At 39.5% G+C, this 21,810-nt stretch overlaps 1 protein-coding gene across 3 annotated transcripts in view; it reads left to right on the top strand.

Annotated features, from left to right (window-relative positions):
* Positions 1–21,810, top strand: part of FOCAD (focadhesin) — a 141,536-nt gene that overhangs the window by 43,550 nt on the left and 76,176 nt on the right. For all 3 annotated transcript variants that reach the window (XM_074932293.1, XM_074932294.1, XM_074932295.1), the window contains 4 exons: positions 14,447–14,551; positions 14,953–15,054; positions 15,572–15,702; positions 17,286–17,412. In XM_074932293.1, the coding sequence (XP_074788394.1) occupies positions 14,447–14,551; positions 14,953–15,054; positions 15,572–15,702; positions 17,286–17,412 (465 nt within the window). The remainder of the gene's footprint in view (positions 1–14,446; positions 14,552–14,952; positions 15,055–15,571; positions 15,703–17,285; positions 17,413–21,810) is intronic.

Below are 21,810 nucleotides of genomic sequence, written 5' to 3'. Positions count from 1 at the left end.
TGTTCAAGGGCAGAAGTAAGCAAAATGAGTTGTACTTTTATGTAAAAGAAAAGCTGATGTAGAACTACCTGTGCATCTCTTTAACTTAGTTTCTTCTTGAAAATCTCTTTCTGTAAGTCAGCATTCAAAACTAGTATGAATAGTACACCCCAACTATGAATAGTTTGACAGGTCTACTAAATAGTCTGTAATCAGGGATACAGGTCCCAGGCTTTGTAAATTAATTATCCTCTAGAAAAAGGGTAGGTAAGTTACAACTCCATGTTTTGACACCTGCAATAGACATATATCTGCCCTATCCTGGGAAACTTTTCTTCAGTCCTGATCCAAACTGCTGCAAGTAAGGCAGTTTTCTTCTTGTGTCTAGCTAGCCATGTAAAAAATACTAGGCTCTTTATTGTGGGTTTCTTGTTTTTGTCTGTAGACTCTCTCTGCAACCCAAGACTTAGGTTGTTGCAATAGATCTTTGAGCCGTATGATGAATCCGTGGCTTACTACAGAAGGAGGAAAGGCATAATGCTTTATTTATTAACTGATACAGTTATTCAAAATGCAATTTGATGTCATTCAGAAAAGCAATAACTTGCTGAAAAAAAAATGACTGAATGGCCTGAACTCTGACTGTAGGGAATAATTCTCTTCTGAATTTCGCTGGAGTAATCTGGAATAGCTCCAGTGACTTTAAATGAACAGTTTTAGAGACAAATTTAAATGCAAGTCACCAGAGTTACAGAAACTGTAGACAGATACAGGGAGAGGAGTTTAGCCAGAAGTTGTTGATGTTTAGCATGATGTGAGTGGGCTTACCAACTTTATTTGTTCACTTATTTTAAGCCAAAGTTTTTGTTCACCAATACAGTAAATAAGATTGATGATGGACAGAGCTTCTTTGAGCTAACTGTGGTGGTCTGACTTCTTTAGAATTAAGAAACCCTTCAGGCTGGTGAAAAGGTCCTTCCTGGCACTGAGAAAAATGGCTTATGACCGAATGAAATGAGGTGAAGTTCAGACTGCTTTTATGTTTCCCTAATGAGAAGTCCCTGTGAATTAGAAACTGTTGCTTAAAATGCAGAACTCAAACCATAATTTGTTGATACTGTCCAACTGGCTCACATTGCATTTGGGAACTGCAAATGGTGAGCTTTTAGTCTTTTAAAATACTGTGGGCTTTAAAATACTTCTCTGCAAAATATGTAGAGTATTCAGGTATCTTTTTTGTAGTATCAGATAAAGCAATCAGTAAAATTAGCAATACAAGCAGGCCTTCTGCCGCGTAATATTTGCAGATTTGGCATGAGAATGATACTGTGCTTAATTGGGGTGATATTTCCCTTCTCAGTCCTTAGTTGAGTGCAACCGAGGACACCTGAATATTCTCCAGATAGCAATAGCTCATGTGTTGCAGTCTTTTAAAGTACATTTTAATTCCAAAAGATCTTAATGCTTTAAAACTGAGACTTAATGTCTGGCTAAGTTGAACTTGGGATAACCTGGCATCTGTCTTGACTCTGGCAAGTTATTTTAGTTCTGAGTCTGCTCAGTGGGTCCACAGAGATTATTATAGTGTGATGCAACACTGCACTGAAAGAATATCATGTTGGTTCTTATATGTGCAGTGCTCTTTGTAAGACAGAAGAATGACCTGGGACTTCACTGGTCTTTCTCTTGCAGTTAAATTAGCTTGTACTAACTAATTAGGGCAGAAAATCAGATTACTTTATTAAAGTCAGTGGGCAGTGTGATGTCAACAACAACTAACATATTGATGGAAAAGTTATGCTTTGGGAATTGCTTTATTTGGTTTTGTGTTTTATTCAGTTCTACATAAATAAATGGTGCTTTATAAAAGATGGGGAAAATAAGTGGTAAAGCAGTGATCAAAACGTCCTTTAAGTTAATAAAGTGAAAGGCTCATCACAACAAGATTGTTAAACATTTTGAGTCTTCAGTTTCATAAGGAACTTTCTGAAGGATGCAGTGGAAGGGGGTGTGCCTAGTTAGAAGGCTGCTCTGAAGAAGAGAAAAAGGAAGTCAGAGGTTGGGTGTGGAAAGAAGAGAACAAAAAATGGATGATAATCCCCAGTTTATTTTTAAACAGTCACCACTACTAACTTTAATCTCCTCCTTTGGTGTTAGCAGCACCTGAACACTCAGTTTAAACTCAGGTGTTTATAATGGAAAGAAGGTCTAAACAAATAATGACAGGTACATTCCAAATTCCGTGTCTTTAATTCATGTTCAGATCAAAGTAAACCTGGGCTAGCAGTCCTCAGTGCTTAGCCTTGCAAAAGGTAAATAAAGAGTCCACAGAATGAAATGAAAAAGTGTCAACTTTGCAGGCAAACTGTGGACTACCTGTACTACAGCAGAACATATGTATGGAAGTGCTGAGATGTCATGTGAAGGTCATAACATAAAAAGAGTTGTCTTGTTCTTTTTTTTTTTTTTTTCTTAAGAGATTAAGATAATCAGTATTTCTGCTGCTGGTGAAATTCTATTACTTTTGTACTTCGTGATTAGTGATTAGTGGTTGTAGCTGTGGTTATTGAATTGAACCAACCACAGAAGGCGCCCTGCTGGATCTCCTCTTTGTGAACAGAGGACTGGTGCATGATGTGGTGGCTGGAGGCCAACTAGGGCACAGCGATCATGAAATAATAGAGTTCTATATTCTTAGAGAGGCCGGGAGAGGGGCAGCAGAACTGCCATCCTAAACTTCAGAAGGGCTGACTTTGTCTTGTTTAGGCACCTGCTTGACAGAATCCCTTGGGAGATGGTCCTGAAGGGCATAGGGGTCCAGGAAGGCTGGGTGCTCTTTAAGAAGGCAGACTTAATGGCACAGGAGCAGGCTGTTCCCAGGTGCTGTAAGAGAAGCTGGTGGCAGAGAAGACCACCCTGGCTGAACAGGGAGCTTTGGCTGCAACACAGGGAGAAGGGACAGTTTACAGCTGTTGGAAGAAGGGGCTAACCACTCACAGTGATTACAAAGATGCTGTGAGGCTACGTGGGCAGAAATCAGGAGGTCTAAAGGCCAGTTGGAAATTAATCTGGCTTCAGCAGTCAAGGATAACAAGAAATGTTTCTATGTCAACAGTAAAAGAAAGACCAGGGAGAGCCTCCATCCCCTGCTAGACACAGGAGGAAACATGGTAACAAGGGATGAGGAAAAGGCTGAGGTGCTTAATGCCTTCTTTGCCTCAGTCTTTAATAACAAGACTAGTTGTACTGAGGGAATCCAGCCTTCTCAGCCAGAAGACAGAGACTGGGAGAATGACCCCCCCGCAATATAGAAGATAGTGACCTACTGTCACATCTCGCTCAGACGAGGGGGACATGTGACTCAGATTCACAAATCCCCAATTGGAGCAGACAACAAGTCTCCAAGTCCAAATATTTATTAACTACCCACAATGTACTAATTGAACGCACGATAATTGTCTGACTATATAGCAAGTTGTGCCAAGCAATACAATATGCCTTGCATTTCTTAATGGAAAAAGGAAAAGAGGGAATGGGGAAATACAGATCACCGGTCTGGGTTCCTGTGCTGATGCTGCCAGCGAGGGTTCCAGGAGGCAGCCGCCTTTTTTGCCGGTATCTGTCTTCTTCGCTTCACTGCTCTCTCCAGGCGCCCGGGGGGCAGAGAGGCAGAGAGCTCCCTTTCTTCCGCACCTTGATCTATACACACTTCCCTTGGGTCCGTCCCCTAGGCCAACCCACATACCTATGTATCCCATGTACAGGGAGGGGTGAGCTGTTTCATGGGATGATGTAATTAGGAGGGTTATGTTAGTCTTCATTAGCATATTGAAGTGTGTTAATGTTAATATGCATTTCATGGATAATGACGCAAAGTTCATTCACCAGACAGATGGGCCTAGAAATTTGCTCATGTGCCCCAGAGCAGGGCTGTCCTGTTTCCACAGGGTTCCCCCCTTTCAGCTGCATCTTGAGTTATTCAGGCGGCCTTATCAGCTTCAACCTCCACAGAATGCACCCTGTGACTCATAGTTTTGTCCTGAGAGTGTTTGAGGCATTTCTTCAATCAGTCTCAACTTTTGCTTTCTCAGGCTGCTTTTCTTAGTTTCTCGCAGACCTGGTTTCTTGTCTCTCACACCTATTGCATCACACAGACACACACAAGTCTGTGGGACTGGATGGGACATGCCTGAGGGTGCTGAAGGAGCTCGCCAAGCTGCTTTCCATCATTTACCAGCAGTCCTGGCTGACCGGGGAGGTCCCAACTGATTGGAAACTGGCCAATGTGACGCTCATCTATAAGAAGGGTCAGAAGGATGATCCAGGAAATTACAGGCCTGTCAGCTTGACTTTGGTGCCCGGGAAGCTGATGGAGCAGCTCATCCTGAGTACCATCACACAACACATGTGGGACAACCAGATGCTCAGGCCCAGTCAGCATGGGTTTATGAAAGGCAGGTCCTGATTGACAAACCTGATCTCCTTTTCTGACAGGGCGACCTGCTTATTGGATGAGGGAAAGGCTGTGGATGTAATTTACCTTTATTTTAGCAAGGCCTTTGACACCGTTTCCCACAGCATTCTCTTGGCGAAACTGACTGCTCACGGCTTGGATGGGCACACGCTTTGCTGGGTAAAAAACTGTCTGGATGGCCGGGCCCAAAGAGTTGTGGTGAACAGAGTTAAATCCAGTTGGCGGCCGGTCACGAGTGGTGTCCCCCAGGGCTCGGTTTTGGGGCCACTCCTGTTTAACATCTTTATTGATGATCTAGACGAGGGGATCGAGTTGCACCCTCAGTGAGTTTGCAGATGACCCCAAGTTGGGTGGGAGTGTTGATGTGCTCGAGGGTAGGGAGGCTCTGCAGAGAGACCTGGACAGGCTGGAGCCATGGGCTGAGGCCAACTGTGTGAGTGTCAATAAGGCCAAATGCCGGGGGCTGCCCTTGGGCCACAACAACCCCCAGCAGCGCTACAGGCTTGGGGAGGAGTGGCTGGAGAGCTGCCAGTCAGAGAGGGACCTGGGGGTGTTGATTGACAGCCGGCTGAACAGGAGCCAGCAGTGTGCCCAGGGGGCCAAGAAGGCCGATGGCATCCTGGCTTGTGTCAGCAATAGCGTGGCCAGCAGGGACAGGGAAGGGATCTGACCCCTGTACTGGCACTGGGGAGGCCGCCCCTCAATTCCTGTGTTCAGTTTTGGGCCCCTCACTCCAAAAAGGACATTGAATGACTCGAGTGTGTCCAGAGAAGGGCAACAGAGCTGGTGCAGGGTCTGGAGCACAGGTCGTACGAGGAGCGGCTGGAGGGAACTGGGGGTGTTTAGTCTGGAGGAGATTGAGGGGAGACCTCATCGCCCTCTACAGCTCCCTGAAAGGAGGGTGCAGAGAGCTGGGGATGGGTCTCTTTAACCAAGTAACAAGTGACAGGACAAGAGGGAATGGCCTCAAGTTGTGCCAGGGAAGGTTTAGACTAGATATTAGGAAGCATTTCTTTCCAGAAGGGGTTGTTGGGCGTTGGAATGGGCTGTCCAGGGAGGTGGTGGAGTCCCCATCCCTGGAGGTGTTTAGGGTCGACTTAGCACTGAGGGATGTGGTGTAGTTGGGAACTGTCAGTGTTAGGTTAATGTTTGGACTAGGTGGTCTTCAAGGTCTTTTCCAACTGAGATGATTCTGTGAAAAGTCATAGGTGATTACCATGCGAAGTTGAAGAATTGTTTTTCAAAACAAAACAGGGTCATAAAGTGAGAATGTGCTTTGAGAATGCTATCTTCACTCCTTTCATGTTTATTACAACTCCAGAAGGAGGCTTTACAAACAGGATCTCCTATTTCCACATTGAATATTGTTTTTATAAGGAGTCTATTGTCTCTGCATTAAATTAACAGAGCATTAAAAAGCTTTGCTATTTTTAAAAATAGTTCATGTAATTGATTTTGCAGACATTGTTCTGGTTATGCTTTAGGGTTTTTTTTTCTCACCATTTCTGTGAACAGAGCCCACAGAAGACTTCTGTGTATGTACCTAGTCCTTCCCCACTGAATAAAAGCCTTTTTATGGTCCAAGATTAGTGATTATATTAGATCTGTAGCTGAGGCATTTTTGAATAATGGTCTGAAACACTGTGGAAGAAAATTCAAAAGTCTCTTTAAAAGTGTCAAATGAAAAAGTAGTACATGGGCTTTTAGGGTGTCTTAAATCACTGCAGAGGCTGCACTGACACATGCTGTTCATACAGTCCTCCTAATGGGATGAATTTTCTTGTTGTGCCAAAGATGTTGTTATACTCTGTGAAACCAGCTGTGCTATTACTGGAAGAAATTAAATTGTCTGACAGAGGTCACTGGTGAATAGTAGTGCAAGGTCTATTATCATTATTAGAGCATTATGAGGCTTTAGAGGGCAGCCGTTTTACGGTTTTTCAACTGCTAGAATGAAATATTTTAATGGTAAATGACACCCTTCTGGAAAACTCATCTGAAGGTGCATTATTTTGTGTTCTTTGGGGGCTGGGAGTTCCTTTAAAAAAAAAAAAAAGTAAAATACTTCTGGGTAAAAAACATGTTAAGGCTATGTTGAAATGGATTTTTTTCGCTCAGGTAATGCCTGAAGCTATTGTTCCATGTCTGATTATGTGAACTTTGGAGAGTAGCTCTAGGCAAACAGGTCTATTATAGTAAGATCTTGTGGACAGATTCTTTATGGCTGAAGCTTATTGGTTAGGATCCTGTTGGAGTACATGAAATTTTTTAAAACCTAGCTTATGTACTCTAAAAAGAGCTTCTGATTTTTGAGAGCAGTTATTTTAATAGGTTTTATAAACAGAAACTTGTTTTCCATCTGTGCATTTAGCTGAAAAAGTGGTTCCTTCATTTGTGTGAATTGTTCAGTACCTTTTGTCTTTCTTATTGGAGCAAGAAATGCCAAGAGTACTGAATGCTTTCAAAAACCTGCTCATTTGACTGCCTTGCCTACTGGAGAACTAGATTGATAGTACCTCTTTTCCAAAATTGAGCCTGACATTTCTCAGAAACAAAACCTGTAACTTCGCAGTGACATTTATTTCCTGCCTTTCAGTTGGCTTCTGTGGGGGCCTGGAATGATCTCTTAGTGTTAAAATTGATCCAAAAGATCCCTCCAGGGTAGGCATGCAAGCAAAGAAAGTGTGGTGGGAATAATGTAAAGCGATATCCTACATTTAGAATTTAAAATGGGGACAGCATATGTTAATGTGTATTTGGATTATACTTTTTTGAAATGGGGTTTTCCTTTTGAACATGACTTTACTTGTCTTACTGTTTTCTGGCTGTGTCTTATTCTTTGTTCAGACACAAGGTCTGTATGACGACAATTTCTCTTCAGTAAAATGTAAGGAAATGTGAAGGAATAAAAGAGGAAGATTATCTTCTTCCCATGATTATCTTCTCTTAGCTTATGCTTTTTAAGAACAATGACTGTCCTGTAGCTTAGAAAAAAGAAATTGGACCACCGATTCTGAGAATAGGTTCACAGACCTATTTATTAAATAAAAGCATTTTGTCTTGCGTGTTTAATGTTACTTTAAAAAGGAGGTATTGACATACCATACATATTGGCATCATTTTTGAGACGCAAATTATTTTAAAAAACCCCAGCAACAACATAATCTTGAAACTCCTTTTCAGGTTGCTAATGACAAACTGGACCAAACTGATTCATCCTCTGAAAGTGTGGGGGATGCAGAAGGCAGTGTTGACAGGCAGCATGCCTCTCAGAGCTGCTTCCTATGTGCTGGGAGCTAATGAATAGTGATATCAGCTTTTTGGAGCTGTTAAGTCCTTGATGAAGATTTAGCATAAATTTAATACTGAAATTAGTCCCAGCATTGTTTATCCAATTACATGAGGGAGAGGGGGAGAGTAGCAGCTTTGTTGTACTAGAACCTTTTGGTTTTTTTCCTAATCTTATAATCTTTGAACATACAGTTCAAAACAAGCAGAGTTTCAAGGACAGCACCTTTAAGGAAATATGTAACTGGCCTTATAGTAGCACATGCTTAGTCTTTTAATGAGAATTTTATAAATTGAATTTAGCACCTGTTTACTAGATATTAGTGTAAAAGTCATTGTAGAACTTTCATGTAATACCTGTTTAGTGTAGAATAAACTTTGTAACTAGAAAATGAATTCAGCCACAGGTCTTGCAATTAACTTGTCATCGCAGCTGCTGAAGGCTAGGCCTGAGTACGCTGCCTTTAAAGGGTTTGAATGCTTTTATAACTAGGGATTATGAATATAATTTATTTTGATTAGAATTTATTTTCAGTATCCTTCAGTCTTATTGCCATGTGTGTAGTCCAGTGTAGCTACAACTGAGAAAAATGCAGGAAGTAGCCTACTGAAGAGACATCTAGCTTAAGACCAAATTGGGTTGCATAAGACCCTGCCTCTGCCAAAAGAAAAAGGCACTATGAGGAGAGATTGGAAGGAAGGAACTTTGGTAAGGAGTTTGGTCATTGTAATGACATATCTGACATATCTACTAATCTTTTATGCAGCCTTTTTGTCAAGTACACATTGGGTGAACCAATGACGGTGTTTGTCACAGATCGATACGGTTTAAAGAATTAACAGAACCTTCTGAGTTGAGAGTCTCCAACCATGTTGCTGCATACCAAACTTTCTGAATAATATTATTAGAAGACATTTCCTCCCCATTCACAAATTGTGTTAACAGTTTTATGGAAAATGTATGTATCTCAGTTGAGGAGCACACGTGACCTCCTTGATAATTTGGGGACTTAAAATGGTGATGCAGGTTGCTGTGTTAGTGTCAATGATTGCCTGCCTCCCCTCAGAGGTATGAAATGTCCATTGATTGCTTATCGCCCTGTGCTTTACATTCAAAGATTTAGGTAACAGTAAATCAGTTGATTTATTTTTTTTCTTAAATCTCAAGGTACAACAGATGCCCAGAAATATAACTTCTTGCATCTATCAGGTCTCCTAGCTTCAAGGTTTTTTTTTTTTTCTTCTTCCTGTATTATTTGGTCTATGTGCAAGTTTTCTTTCCCTAAGGCTTGATTTAACCAAAACAGTTCCTGCTTTGAGAAGCTGATACTCATCTTCTTTTGGGTTCTATTTAATTTAATCAGGAAGTTAATCTTTAGTTTTCTTCCTGTGTACTAATGAACATAATTTTCTCTTCGGCAGTGCTGTTGTCCCTTTGAGATGAGTAAAGTGAGGAATACAACTGCATTGTGCATAGGTTAGTCTAAACAAATCATTACAGTTGAGGAGTGGGAAGGAAAGGTAGGAGAGCAAATTAAATCTCATGTTTTGAGTGAAGGTTTCATTTTTCTATTTTTTACTATTGATGCTGACGTCTTTATTACTAAATTTTGATGGGCACCATAATTGATATTAATCAAACTCTGCCATATGCTGGTGGGTTTGAAATGACTTTCTTCCCCCACCTGCTTTTGTGCTTTAAAGAATATCGTGATGAAAAGGAATACTCCTTATGATGCAGGTCTTGAAACTTGTGACCAAGCGTTTCAGACATTTAAGCTAGGAGGCATGTGTTGATTAAGGCACATGATAAGATAAATTCAGGAAAGCCCCTAGAGAGTGGGGTGGGTGAAAAAGATCCCAATTGCTACACATGTCTGAAATAGCAGTTGAGCTTGATGAAAATAAAGCCAAGTGGGGAGGAGGGGAAAAAAACAATAAACAAACAGAGAAGAAAAGGAAGTTCAGAGAATTACTGAGGAGCTCTCTTCCCATAGTTAGATTAACGTCCTGTTCCAAGGTGATGCTGTGAGGTGGCTTGTATGTAGACTCAGACCTATCGCATGGGTCTACACCACAGGAGTTTGGTGTTTAGAAAGTTCTTACTTGTCATACAAGAGAAACTCTGAGAGGATCTAAGAACTGTGAGGTATATTGCTTCTTATAGAGTATGTTACTCTTAGATCTTCTCATATTTTGGACTTTCTTCTATGGGAGTGTTTATTCTGGATGAGTTAAGTTTTTGATGAGAGAAGAACAGATTTGTAATTTCAGAGCAGCTTGCAACGAACCACCACTATTCTGGTGAAAGTCAGGTTTACAGCCACTTAAATAGGCGTGATATCCATCTCATAACCTACCTTGAATTGTTGCAAAGGTGGTGTGACTTTATACAGTTAATGGTAATTTAGAAATACTAGTTAATGGTAACTTAGAAATACATCAACGTTATCTCTGCCTACGACTGTCTGGGCTACTTTGGTCTACTGAGACAAGGTTGTTAGGTTGGCCTGGGAGAGTGTTGTTTAAGAATGCTGTCTGGGAATGTTGACACAGGCAAGGCACTGATACAAAACCAAATCTTAGTATAACTCTTGGTCCACATGTTTTACTCGTAGCTTTAAGGTAATACTAGTGTTTGTTATAGACTGAGCTTTTGGGAATGAAGAAGCAAAATCAAAAAACCCTGAAAAACAACAAAGCCAGAGGAATGCTTGAGGTGAAAAGCTAAATTTGTCACTTAAAGCTTTGCATATTCAGATAAACTATTCTCACTGCCACCTTTATGCTGATCTCTGCTACAAGATATTCACAGTTAGGTAAACAACTTCCACTTAACTATCTCTGAAATCCTGAAAATTGATTGAGGCATTTTATTACAAATTTGCTTTTGAAACCTACAGTTGCAGCTGAGATTCCTATAAAAGCATCTGTACAGATTTCCAGTCTTCTGTTCATGTAAATCTATCAGTCTTATGATATCTGTAAGCCATAAAGATGTTTAAGTAACCCATTTGCAATTTACGTTTTCTATGTATAAAAATTTTTAATTCATCTAATGGAAGAAATCGCTCATATAGATTTATGTAGTCATTATGTGTATATAATTGAAGGGTTGAATGTTCTCTTTGAAATTTTTCTGCTTCATATGAAATTTTAGCTTGACAGATTCTGCCTCATCAGTATCTCTGATACCTTACATCTGTTTTGCTCATCTGCCATTCAGTTTTATATAAAAGATAACTAAAAAAAATAAAATAATTAATTCGTTGTGCTTTAACCCTGGCGGGCTGCTGAGCCCCACACAGCTGCTCACTCACTCCTCCCTGGTGGGATGGGTGAGAGAATCGGAAGGGTAAAAGTGAGAAAACTCCAGGCTGAGATAAAGACAGTTTAACAGGGAAAGCAAAGGCCACACGAGCAACCAAAGCTAAAGAAGGAATTCATTCACCACTTCCCATCAACAGGCAGGTGTAGAGCCATCTCCAGGAAAGCAGGGCTCCATCACACATAACAGTGACTTGGGAAGACAAACACCATCACTCAGAAGGTTCCCCCTTCCTCCTTCCCACAGCTTTGTATTGCTGAGCACAACATCATATGGTCAGTTTGGGTCATCTGTGTCCCCTCCCAGCTTCTTATGCACCTGCAGCCAACTTGCTGGTGGAGTTGTGTGTGAAGCAGAGTAGGCTTTGATGCTATGTGAATGTGGCTCAGCAATAGCTAAAACATCCCTGTGTTATCAACACAAATAAAAATCAGAGCCCCATACTAGCTGTTATGAAGAGACTTAACTCTATCCCAGCCAAAACCAATGCACAACAAAAGCTGGAAGACTGCCCAGTTTATCTTCATTGCAAAGGTCTGAAAGAAAGGAGATGGAGGGTGCTAGCTAAGATGATGCTTTCAGTTTGGAATGAACAGGTGGGAAAGCAAGGTGCTGTTAAACTTGTATTTAAAGTACTCCTGGGTTTGAAAGTTGCTCAAATGAATGCTACCTTAAGTTTCCAGCCACTTTTATTGATTTTGTTTTGAAAGATTTACAGTAAAGCTAGTCTTCTGTCTAGGCAGGTGATGGGATGATGACTACTTCTACAGATGGTAGACAACAGCCTTGGGAAATAGAGGCAAGGAGACTAGTCAATTAGCCAAAAACATGGGTAAATTTGGTTTATAAAGGGATTTATTCTATTTAAGAATGTTTTGGTATTTGGAAAAGTGGAAAAAAAATGTAATTAATTTTTTAGATATTAAATGTAGATTCGAGAACAAAGTTCTTGAGTTTGGAATACTTAACTGTAAAGATAATGATGTCTGTAGAACAAATGATATTTTGGGAGGTCTATAATTTGGAATCAGTAGCTACAGAGAGAAGTATGCAAAATCTCAGAACTCTTGGTTTTTTATTCATAATTCTTGCTCTGTAGTTTCTGTAGACTGAGACATATCTTTGTACAGTGAAAAATTTTTTCATCGTAAGACAGCTGCTCATGTAAAAATGCATATTGATAGAATATTGTAGCATAATTTCCCATTGTTTTTTTGAACCTCTGTATGTATAAACAACTGAGATATATATGTGGGTGGTTTATACGTATATATGTGTAAAGAGGCAGCTCTACCAGAATAAATTTTCAGAGATGTAAGACTGCTGATTATAGATAGAATTAAAGATTGGATCCAATTTTAAAAACATTGGGTTTGAGAGTAGCTCGGTCTTTTAGCTCAGCCCAGTATGTATTGGATTTAATACACATTTATTCTACTTTAAGCCTCCAATCTTTGACTTATTGAATGAGTTTTACAGTCAAGAGTAATTTGAGGTTAAAGAGGAAAAACACCTCTTTCAAGGGTGACTCGCTCCAGAGGTAAACACTAAAAGTGAAATGGAGAACTCTGTTTACAGTGTAAGAAAAATAATTTTATGAAAGGCAGAAGACTCAAAAAAATAGTTGTGTCCACTTACTACTGCTAAATATTGAATTTCATAATTAGATTTTCTGTTCTTGGGAATGACATTCTCTTTTAACACAAGTTTTACGTATGGAAGACTAACCCATATGCCCATATGGCTAAGAAAAAATCGTTACTACTGTGTAAAGGCAGAATGTAAACCATGGCTGTGTAATTACTTCTAAGTATTCATAAAATCAAGTGGGCAAAAGAACAAGGCCATCATGAGTAGATTTAATTTTACAACATAGTTATACAAATGTGCCCAAGAAAAAAACTGAAGGACCTGCAGATATGAAAGTACTGAAAATCTGATCTAAGTAAAAGGGGAATGGAGGTATGTCTCCTTTCCTTCATTGTCACTTCAGGGGCAGCCCTCTGGAAGTTTCGTACCATAAATGATACTGGATTATATGACAGGTTTGTGGGATATGATAGTAGCATCATCAGAATTCCTCAGTAATGACAGAACTCAGTTGGAATATGATTGGTATTTATTTTAATGTACCGTTTTCACAGAATCACAGAAACATCTAGGTTGGAAAATACCTTGAAGATCATCCAGTCCAACAATTAATGTAGCACTGACAGTTCCCATCTACACCATATCCCTCAGCACTATGTCAACATGACTCTTGAACACCTCCAGGGATGGGGACTCCACCACCTCCCTGGACAGCCCATTCCAACGCCTAACCTGTTCTGTAAGGAAATGCTTCCTAATATCCAGTCTAACCCTTCCCTGGTGCAACTTGAGGCCATTACCTCTTGCCCTGTCGCATACTACTTGGTTAAAGAGGCTCATCCCCAGCTCTCTGCATCCTCCTTTCAGGGAGCTGTAGAGGGCAATGAGGTCTCCCCTCAGCCTCCTCTTCTCCAGACTAAACACCCCCAGTTCCCTCAGCCGCTCCACGTACGACCTGTGCTCCAGACCCTGCACCAGCTTCGTTGCCCTTCTCTGGACACGCTCGAGTCATTCAATGTCCTTTTTGGAGTGAGGGGCCCAAAACTGAACACAGGAATCGAGGTGCGGCCTCCCCAGTGCCAGTACAGGGGTAAGATCCCTTCCCTGTCCCTGCTGGCCACACTATTGCTGACACAAGCCAGGATGCCATTGGCCTTCTTGGCCCCCTGGGCACACTGCTGGCTCCTGTTCAGCCGGCTGTCAATCAACACCCCCAGGTCCCTCTCTGACTGGCAGCTCTCCAGCCACTCCTCCCCAAGCCTGTAGCGCTGCTGGGGGTTGTTGTGGCCCAAGGGCAGCCCCCGGCATTTGGCCTTATTGACACTCACACAGTTGGCCTCAGCCCATGGCTCCAGCCTGTCCAGGTCTCTCTGCAGAGCCTCCCTACCCTCGAGCACATCAACACTCACACCCAACTGGGTGTCATCTGCAAGCTGACTGAGGGTGCACTCGATCCCCTCGTCTAGATCATCAGTTTCAATTACATTTTTTTTTTCAGTGTGTCTGTAATGGAATTTCAAGTAAAAATGAATTTATTGTGGAAATTAGATTATTGCAGTGGTTACAGCTGAACATGCATAACAAACTAATTTTAAGAAGATAACTTAAAAAGAAATAATATATAAGTCCTATGAATTTACAGACTTTAGAATTTTACTTTTGTTTTAGCAGAAAAAATGCAGAAAGGTAGGAGTTTCTACTATGTTCTGACAAGTTCACTGTCTTATTTAAGATACTATGTTGGCAACCTAGATCCAAGTTTATTTCCTGTTTTTGTTCTATTTTAGGTCCCAAATCTGATTCCAGTTCTGATATTTAGATTGGGAAGACCTTTGGAGCCTGCACTTTACAGGGATATATTGTATACATTGCCTACACTGGGTGTACACAAGGTTAGAATGAAAAATTATTAGTAAAACAATGACTGTCAATAAGAGGTCATTTATTAAAAAATATTTAGTCAGAACAATGCATATCTTGCTTAAAATAAATTATTTGTAACTTTCAGCATAACATTCTATTTTGGATGGTCTGTGACATTTATTTTAAAGAGTGAAATGTACATTATGCTTGATCTGCACTGTATCATCATTATATTTATATCATAAGAGGATGCTCTTGGACTTACTGTGCACTAAAGTTCTTCAGAAAGTGACTTGCAGTTTTTTTCTGACATTGCAGTTGAGCATTTATCTCCTTTTTGTACTTGGTTATAAAATAATGATTTTTAGATTAGGTTTTGTTCTTGGACATGAAAAATGGCAGTGACATTTGGTTAAAAATTTTTTTGCAGGTTTGTGTGGCTCAGATTCTATGTGCCATACAGATGCTGGGGAGCGCACCAAAGCTTCAAGCAATTACTTTGCGGCTGATGACATCCTTATGGGAAAGACAGGTTAGAAAATTTTTGTAGCGTCACTGAAGTGTAGTTGAAAAACTTCATTACCTCTAACCAAGGAAGGAAATTAATTTTGGAACATTCCTTATAGTAGTATCTCATTATCATATAAAGTAAATGGTAGAAGTGATGCTTATATTGATTGTGTTTTAGTGAAAAATTTCAATAGTATGTCTTCCAATAACATGCTTTTCATTTCATCAGGTCTCAGACTGAAATTAGGGGAAAAAAAATTGTTTAAAGGAAAGCTTTCTGCTTTTTATAATGTGCAGTAAGAACAATACCTTAGTTACATAGCAATAATTTACTTCTCCGTTTATAAAGTAACGAGATATTTGGGCTGACAAAGCCAGTTAGATCTCAATGCAGCATTAGATTCTAATAGTAAAGAAAAGCAAAGTACAGTATTCAATAAAAGTGGTATTTAGAAGTCATGTAAAAGTGCTAGCAATTGAAAATCCTGTCACCAGCCTTTGAAATTGTGATGATAATTCTTAAATTAAATCCTTTCTAGGATCGTATTTACCCAGAATTGCAGAAGTTCTTGACAATGTCTGATATGCCCTCTTTGTCTGTTGACAAAGACGATCAGTGGGAAAAGCTGATTGCTAAAGCTGCTTGTATAAGAGACATATGTAGGCAGAGGTAAGCTCAAGTGTTATTCATCTTATGTCTTCGTGAAAGAAAACCTTTTTTTTTTCAGAAAAACTGTATAATTATTTTTACCTATTCTGTTCTGTTAATTGTGGGTAATATTTTTCTAGTTGTGTGAGATACTGACTCAGGCATTGTTAATGTCAGCAGCTAGCAAGTTTTGGGGTTTATATTATAACTAATGGAAAGCATATAGAAATCATGTTAAAATTAGAATGTCTTCATCCTGAAACAAAACAGGCACCCTATACTGATCCAGAGTAGAAACTTAAAGCTTAACATTTCCAAGTTATAAAAAGAGAGTGATGAAACATTAGAAGAAACAACTAATGATCTGTCTATCTTTTGATCTACTAAAAGAAGGATTGGGGCTTTTCTGAAAAGTATGTTTTGTCACATGCAAATTACTGGTCTTTACTCAGATATGATACTGACTGCAGAACACAGTTCTGTGGAAGTCTTAACTGGATGATATACTGATCTTTTCCAGCTATAACAATCCATGAATATCAGGACTTGGTAATAATTTACAGTTCCTGTTACATTATCAATTACTTCCTGGTTTTATGTACACAATTCCATCTTTTCTCTTTCTCACCTGTCTTTTGGGTTCCACTTTCCACTTCCTTTTTGAAGGTCAGTTACGAACATCTGGGAAGATTCACATATCTTGCAATCATCAACTGAAAAAAATTCTTAAAGAAAATATCCTTTCCTTTACTTCTTCAGTCTTCTTTAATTTTGCCAAACAGCATTTTTAAAGAAATTTTTAAAAAGCAAAAAGCAAGAGATAATCTCAATGCCACTGTAGTATTTTTTTTGCCAAGTAAATGGTGTACTTAGAGTGCAGGTGTATGCATGTTCTTCATTCATTTAGAAATTATTTGGAAGAAAGTGAGAGAAAATAGAGGAAACCTGAACATTCCATGCATATAAATCACCTAGCCAGGTTCTGTTTACCCCAGGTTCTCGCAGAAACAGTATGAGGAACTGCTGAATCAGCAGTTGACACCTTCCTCACCATCCCCCAATTAAACTGAATGGTGCTAAAAGACTGGAAAGCAAACTAGCAGCCCATGCAGTCATTGAAGGAGAGTCATATGTCACTGCAGCAGCAAAAAATTTGGAAAAATGTTCCTGTGTGGTGTGTAAGAAGGCCAAAAGTCTTTTGCTGCCAGAGTGTCCAATAATACACAGTAGTGAGTAGTTACAGAAAACCACAACAAGGAAGCAAATAATGTCTTTAATAGCACACCTGGATTTTCCTTCTCAGTCATTTCTTGAATGATGTAATCTTTTTGCATATACAACATCCTTGGACAAAAACTTCCATAGCTTAACCAATTGGTCATCTTCTATTTGGAATTTGATTGACTGCTGGTTTAATTCTCCACGTCACCATGTCACTCAGCCTCTATCATATCCTCCCTTGGATCTTGTTTTCCCCTCCCAATTTCAGTTTGTTTTATTTGTCACTTAAACAGAACCAGTACTTAATGAATTTTTGTGTATAGAATAGAACTTGTGTGTATGCATGATTATTGCCTTGTATCTTCATTTTTATTTTCCTTTAGGCCATACCAGCATGGAGCAGATATGTTGGCTGCAATTTGCCAGGTATTAAATGAATGCACAAAACCTGATCAAGCTTCACCTGCTGCCATAGTGTTACAGGGTCTTCAGGCACTTTGTGAGGCTGAGGTAAGATTAAATTGGTTTGTCCCTGTGTCTCATGTTTTGCTTGTGGATTATGGACTTTTTTCCTTGTTTGCTTTTTTTTTTTTTTTTTTAAAGTACATTGGATTGTTGCAGAATTTCTTTTTTCTTCTGAGACATTTAATTCCTCTCTTCCAACATCAGTTAATTGTTCCTGGAAGTTGTACTATGAACTTCTACTACAGCAGGTCAACCCTTCAGTGTGCGTGGCTTGGAATTTTAGGCCAGCATTGCAGTTTGTTCCAAAGTCATCCTTTCATGCATTTTTCCTTGAGATTTGAAAAGAATGGCTGTTTGGCAAATAACCCTGGCTGAAAAGTATGTAAATAATCTTATTTTTGATACGTTCTTACTGGCTTGCCCAGCTGGGTCTCATTCACATAGTGTACCTGATAGGAAGTGAGAAGTGGAAAGCTGAGACCACTCCCAGCACCTAGGGTGGAAGGAGGGAAGGAAAGAATCACTTTGTGGACAGGTTTCAATTTTTCCTGTCCTAATTCTTACAGACCTTCCTCAGCTTGCTTTGTTTCCCTAACTTCATGCCAGTGTAATGTTTTGGGCGATGAAATTTGCCACTGAGGTATACCAAAACTTTAATAGAGAATTCTGTTGTGCTTTGGTAAATTGGGTAACTGTTTGGTTTAAATAAAGCAACCTGTCCCTTATTTAGTATTTAGACTCTAGTTTGTATTGCAGAAACCTTAAAGGGTGTAAATAGAGGTTGGTCAGAGGATTTTGTTTTGCTGCTTTCTCTCTTTGCTACTGTCTCAATAGCTAACCATGGGAAAGGGATTTAATCTCATCTTTTCCATGTGCAGCTGCTTAGGTGCAGGATTTTAGCAAGCACCTAGTTTTCAGTCAACTGCACTAGTATAATGAATTATGTTTTCGTATGTATAGGGTTGACATAGTTGATGATGGAACCCTATACACCATGTGGCTTTCTCAAAGCTCTGAGAGTCTCAGAAAGGCTGAGGTAAAAGTAATACTGTAATAAAATGTGCTCTAACATAGATTTTCATTTTTTCGGTTGAACATTGTGAAAGAGCATTTTTCCATTTTGTTGCTTGCAGTAATTGCGTTGTGTAAATGTAATGGCTTTACCCAAAGTAGGTACCATATGAATAGCATTAAGAGTATTAGCTTAGCTTTTGAGGGACTTACAGGAATGGCTCACTAATTCATGGTTTATGGAATCTAGCTTCTCTTTTTTCGAATTTATGTTTGTTTGTAATGATGCCCTTTGCTAGCATTCCCCCCCACCCTCTCCTATTCTTTTGGTAGGTGTAACAAAAAGGCTTTAATGAATAGAGCGCAGTGACTTGCACGTCGGAAATGTAAAACAAACACATATTACCAGGCCACATTTCCTATCTCTGGGCAAATATTTTGATTATTTTTCCAGTGATTTCAACAGAAGCTGTGTACTTCCTATGAGGCCATTTATCCCAGCATCTAATTGATTTCATGTTACCAAGTACTGTATGCAAGCCAAGAAACATTCAAGTATGAAAATGCTAAGCATAGTGTTTACAACCCCTTTCCAAGCTTTCTGTGGAAGTGTTTTTTTGCTCTTTATTCTCTCAGTCTACATTTCTTTTATTGATTGAAAATAAACCAGCGTAACAGAGTAATAATAATGAACTGAAAAGTTGTGTGAGAACAAATTATGTAGTCGTGAGTTAGTAGGAATTATAAAGCTGCATATTATTTAAACAGTGTACACTTAAAAACTGTTGTTAAAATGGTGGGTGTGTGATGAAATACTACTGGAGGACCATTACTTTCTTCCTGGACTCAAGCTTCTGCCAGTTTTACTTTCTTGGATCTGATTTACTCCTAATTTTCTTTTGCCTTACTTTATATCCTTGACCTTTTATGTAGTTAACATAATCGTTTCTATTTGAACTCTTAAGCCCATAGTGTAGGTCCAGTTCCTTACCTGTTCAGATTTACTGTTGAAGGGAGCTGCCAGGCTCCCAGGATGAAGTCTCTATGCGTAAATGTGTTTGCACATACTGAATGAGTGAATAAGGTAAGTTGACTTGGGAACCCTATTGGCCTGCATTCAGTCTGACTGGTCTGGTGACTCAGTGTCAGAATGTTTGTCATTTTACTTGTTTCCCCAATTACCTGCTACTGCTCCTAGAAGTGCTGATGCTACCTTTTTTTTTTTTTTTTTCCCATTTGAATTGTGTCATTAATGCCCTCACTGAATGAAAATCATGTTATCACCTCCACTTCCAAGTCAGCTACCAAAATCCATTTCAGTGCATTGTCATCACTGGTGTGATTTCTGGTTTTTGAAAGCTGGAAATGTCAAAGATACTGTAGCAATGTAAATCTAATTTTTCTTCTTATGAATACATTGTGTTATATCATAGAATCATAGAATGGTTTGAGTTGGAAAGGACCTTTTAAAGGTCATCTAGTCACAAGCAGTTCCTCCTTCTGTACCTGCCTCTGCACTCAACCTCTTGTCATCTTGGAAACATTCACTACAGTGGCAACTTCTTTTTCTGTCATTTGATTAGGATATGTGACATACTAGTGTAGTCTAGTCCATGTTACCATGTTGTTTTCTTCTCTTCTTCTCCTTATTTTTGTATTCCCAAGCTTTGCCATTTTATGTATTTTGACCGTTTGGGTTTTTTCTCAAGGCTGGAACAGAATTCTGATCTTGTCTTCTGGTTTTGCTAGTAAGATAGCTAGTACAATTGCACTTTTTATAAGAAATGGTGTATGGCAATAGCCTCAGGAAGACTAAATTTATCAGTGTATTTTAGGTGGAGAAGTTAGTACTTTTTCTAAGTTTAGGAAAATTTTATTTTCTTCAGAGCACACAATATGACATAATTTTAATAAATGTTATCTTAAACATTGTAATTTAAAACACTAACAGTGGCTTTTAACTTGCATGGTACTTCTCCCATTTGGTATTCAACTTCATGTTGGATTCATTGCAGACACAAAATAAATTAAGGAAACTTGTGCTCCAAGTGCTTCTCTGTTAGTAGAACCTGGAAAACTGCTTGTGTCCACAAAAAGGATTCCCCTTTGTAGCTGAAATTTCAGTGTAAGCGTTTTGAATTTGAATGTGGACATACTCTGTAGACAGAACAATCATGACCAAACTTTTTACTGTGGAAATGGCATTGAGGAGTGATTTAGCTGTTAATCCTCAGGATTAATAGTAGCGCTTCTGCCTCTGTAGCTCCAGTCATGTTGTCGAGTCAGCTGGTTTTGGAGTATTGGGCAAAATGTGTTTTGAAAAGAAGTGGTTTTATTTACTAATTTATTCCTAGATCATGTTTGTCCACAAAAGTGACAGGGCAGCCAGGGTAATTTTTTGTTTCACAGTGTATGTCAAGAGTCCAATACTCTCTGAACAGGTTATTTTAGATATTCTGTGCATGGAGGATGTAATATGTAAATATCAAATTGACTTAATTTGAAGATAGCTGTTACCCAGAATTTCTGATTCAAAAGTATGATACATAATATAGTGAAATCACAATACAAATCTAAATTACACTTAGCAAAGTATCATAATTGCAATATACAATTCAATCACAATACCACTATGATTCCTATTACCTGTCTCTATAATATGCTCAGTGTCACAATGCTGAATGTCGCCGGTTGCCAGGAAGGAATATATAGCTTGAAGCCAGCTCAAGCCCATTGCTCTCTTTGAAATTCTTCTGTTGGCTGTCTAGTTTTTATACTCTGTTGGGCTGAACCACACATTGACTCCCCCATATGCTGATTTGACTGACTCAGGGACACTCTTCTAACAAACTGGGGAGAAATATTTATACCATCAGTTAATCCACTGAACTGTTTATAGCTGTATATCTAATACAAAGGTCTTCTCTGTGTTGAGTCAGTTTCTTTGCAACACCTGTGGTCAATCCCACCCATTATTGTCTGAGCTTCATGGGCACATCACCTTTGTCCATCTGAGCCTTCTTCCATTGTAGGGGTTTTTTGGTCAGTCACATTGTGTAGCCCTGTCATGATTTCTGCTCAGAGGGCAACTGAGTGCCATGCAGCTGCTCAGTCCTCCCTTCCCCACCAGTGCTGGGAAGGAGAAAAGCAAAAGGCCCAGGAACTTGAGATCAGGACAGAGAGGGATTACTTTATCCATTGAGGCACAGGCAAAAGACAGACTCATTAGGAGAAGAAAATAAGAACATAAATTTAATACAGACACTAACAACAACAGCACTTAACAGACTGAGTAGGATGTGGGAAACATTACTGCATATTGAAAACCCCTTTCCCCACTCCTCCCTTCTTCCCAGGCTCAGCTTTACTCCCAATAGCTCTACCTCCTTCCCCTCAAAGGTGCAGAAGTCAGGGAAAGGGGGATGTGGTCAG

This window comes from Athene noctua, chromosome Z, assembly GCF_965140245.1.
Source record: "Athene noctua chromosome Z, bAthNoc1.hap1.1, whole genome shotgun sequence".
NCBI lineage: Eukaryota > Metazoa > Chordata > Aves > Strigiformes > Strigidae > Athene > Athene noctua.
This window is presented reverse-complemented; position numbering and strand designations above follow the sequence as displayed.